This window comes from Merops nubicus, unplaced genomic scaffold (genome assembly GCF_000691845.1).
Source record: "Merops nubicus isolate BGI_N331 unplaced genomic scaffold, ASM69184v1 scaffold46854, whole genome shotgun sequence".
NCBI classification, from domain to species: domain Eukaryota; kingdom Metazoa; phylum Chordata; class Aves; order Coraciiformes; family Meropidae; genus Merops; species Merops nubicus.
The window spans coordinates 1,551-2,532 of NW_008604460.1; the positions used below are offsets into that span (position 1 = coordinate 1,551).

At 61.6% G+C, this 982-nt stretch overlaps 1 protein-coding gene across 1 annotated transcript in view; it reads right to left on the reverse strand.

The window, feature by feature from the left end:
• ALG3 (ALG3, alpha-1,3- mannosyltransferase) overlaps positions 1 to 961 on the reverse strand; it is a gene marked incomplete at both ends in the record, with an annotated part of 1,857 nt that extends 896 nt beyond the window's left edge. The window contains 3 exons of the mRNA XM_008938995.1: positions 1 to 191; positions 548 to 668; positions 792 to 961. The exon at positions 1 to 191 is cut by the window's left edge and continues 36 nt beyond it. Coding sequence (XP_008937243.1) covers positions 1 to 191; positions 548 to 668; positions 792 to 961 — 482 coding nt within the window. The remainder of the gene's footprint in view (positions 192 to 547; positions 669 to 791) is intronic.
• Between the last annotated feature and the right edge of the window lie 21 nt (positions 962 to 982).

Consider the following 982-nt stretch of genomic DNA (forward strand, 5'->3'; position numbering starts at 1 on the left):
AGTGCAAAGAGCCCCAGGCCAGCCAGGTGAGCCAGGAGCAGTGCAGCATGGAAAATCCGATTCTGGAAAACCTCTTCGGGGAGAAAGCGCCAGTTCACCGTCCATTTGAACTGGAACTGGCGGCCCAGGTCGAAGGAGCGGGTCAGGTACCCCACAGGGTTCACCAGCAGAAAGGGCAGCCCCAGAACCACCTGCCAGAGACACACCAGCACTCTTGCAGCAGCCACGAGCCAGGCCTCCGTCACCTTTGGCAACTCCCCAGAACCCCAGCACCATGCAAGGTGATAGGGACAGTCAGGCAAAGATGGGAACCCTGTGAATTTAGTTATTTATCAACTTCCAGCTTGCTGTGTGGAGCCAGCTCAGATGCTGGTGCCACCATGTACCATCCAGAGGTCTCCAGCCCCTGGGACGGGCAGGCAGGATGCTGCAATGCAGGCGGGGCAGCCCACTATACCCCCACCAGCAGGATGCTGCAATGCAGGCGGGGCAGCCCACTATCCCCCCACCAGCCCTGCCCCTGTAGCTGATGTGAGCAGGGACCCACCTGGAGCAGGGCACAGATGCAGAGCTTGGGGATACAGCCCAGGAGACCAAACCGATGGAGGAGAAGAAACAGGAGTCCAGGTGCGAAGAGCAGGATGTTCATCTTGACGGACACGGCCAGGCTGGGCAGGAAGCCGCGTTACCCCCGCCGTGTGCCAGGCACCCCGGGCCGAGTGCAGCCTCCTCCCGGGGCTGAGCTTGCTCACGCACGCAGCACACCACGAAGAGCAGCCCCCGGCCCTCACCTGAAGAGGAGGCAGCCCCAGGACCAGCGCTCCTCCAGGAAGAGGTTGATGGCGAGGAAGAGGATGGCCATGGCGACGGGGTCATTAAAGAGCCGCAGGACAAAGATGGAGTGGATGCGGTAGGAGGCACAGCACATGAAGAAGAAAACGTACGGGGGCACCTTGCGGGGGAGAGGGAGACACGACGGCAG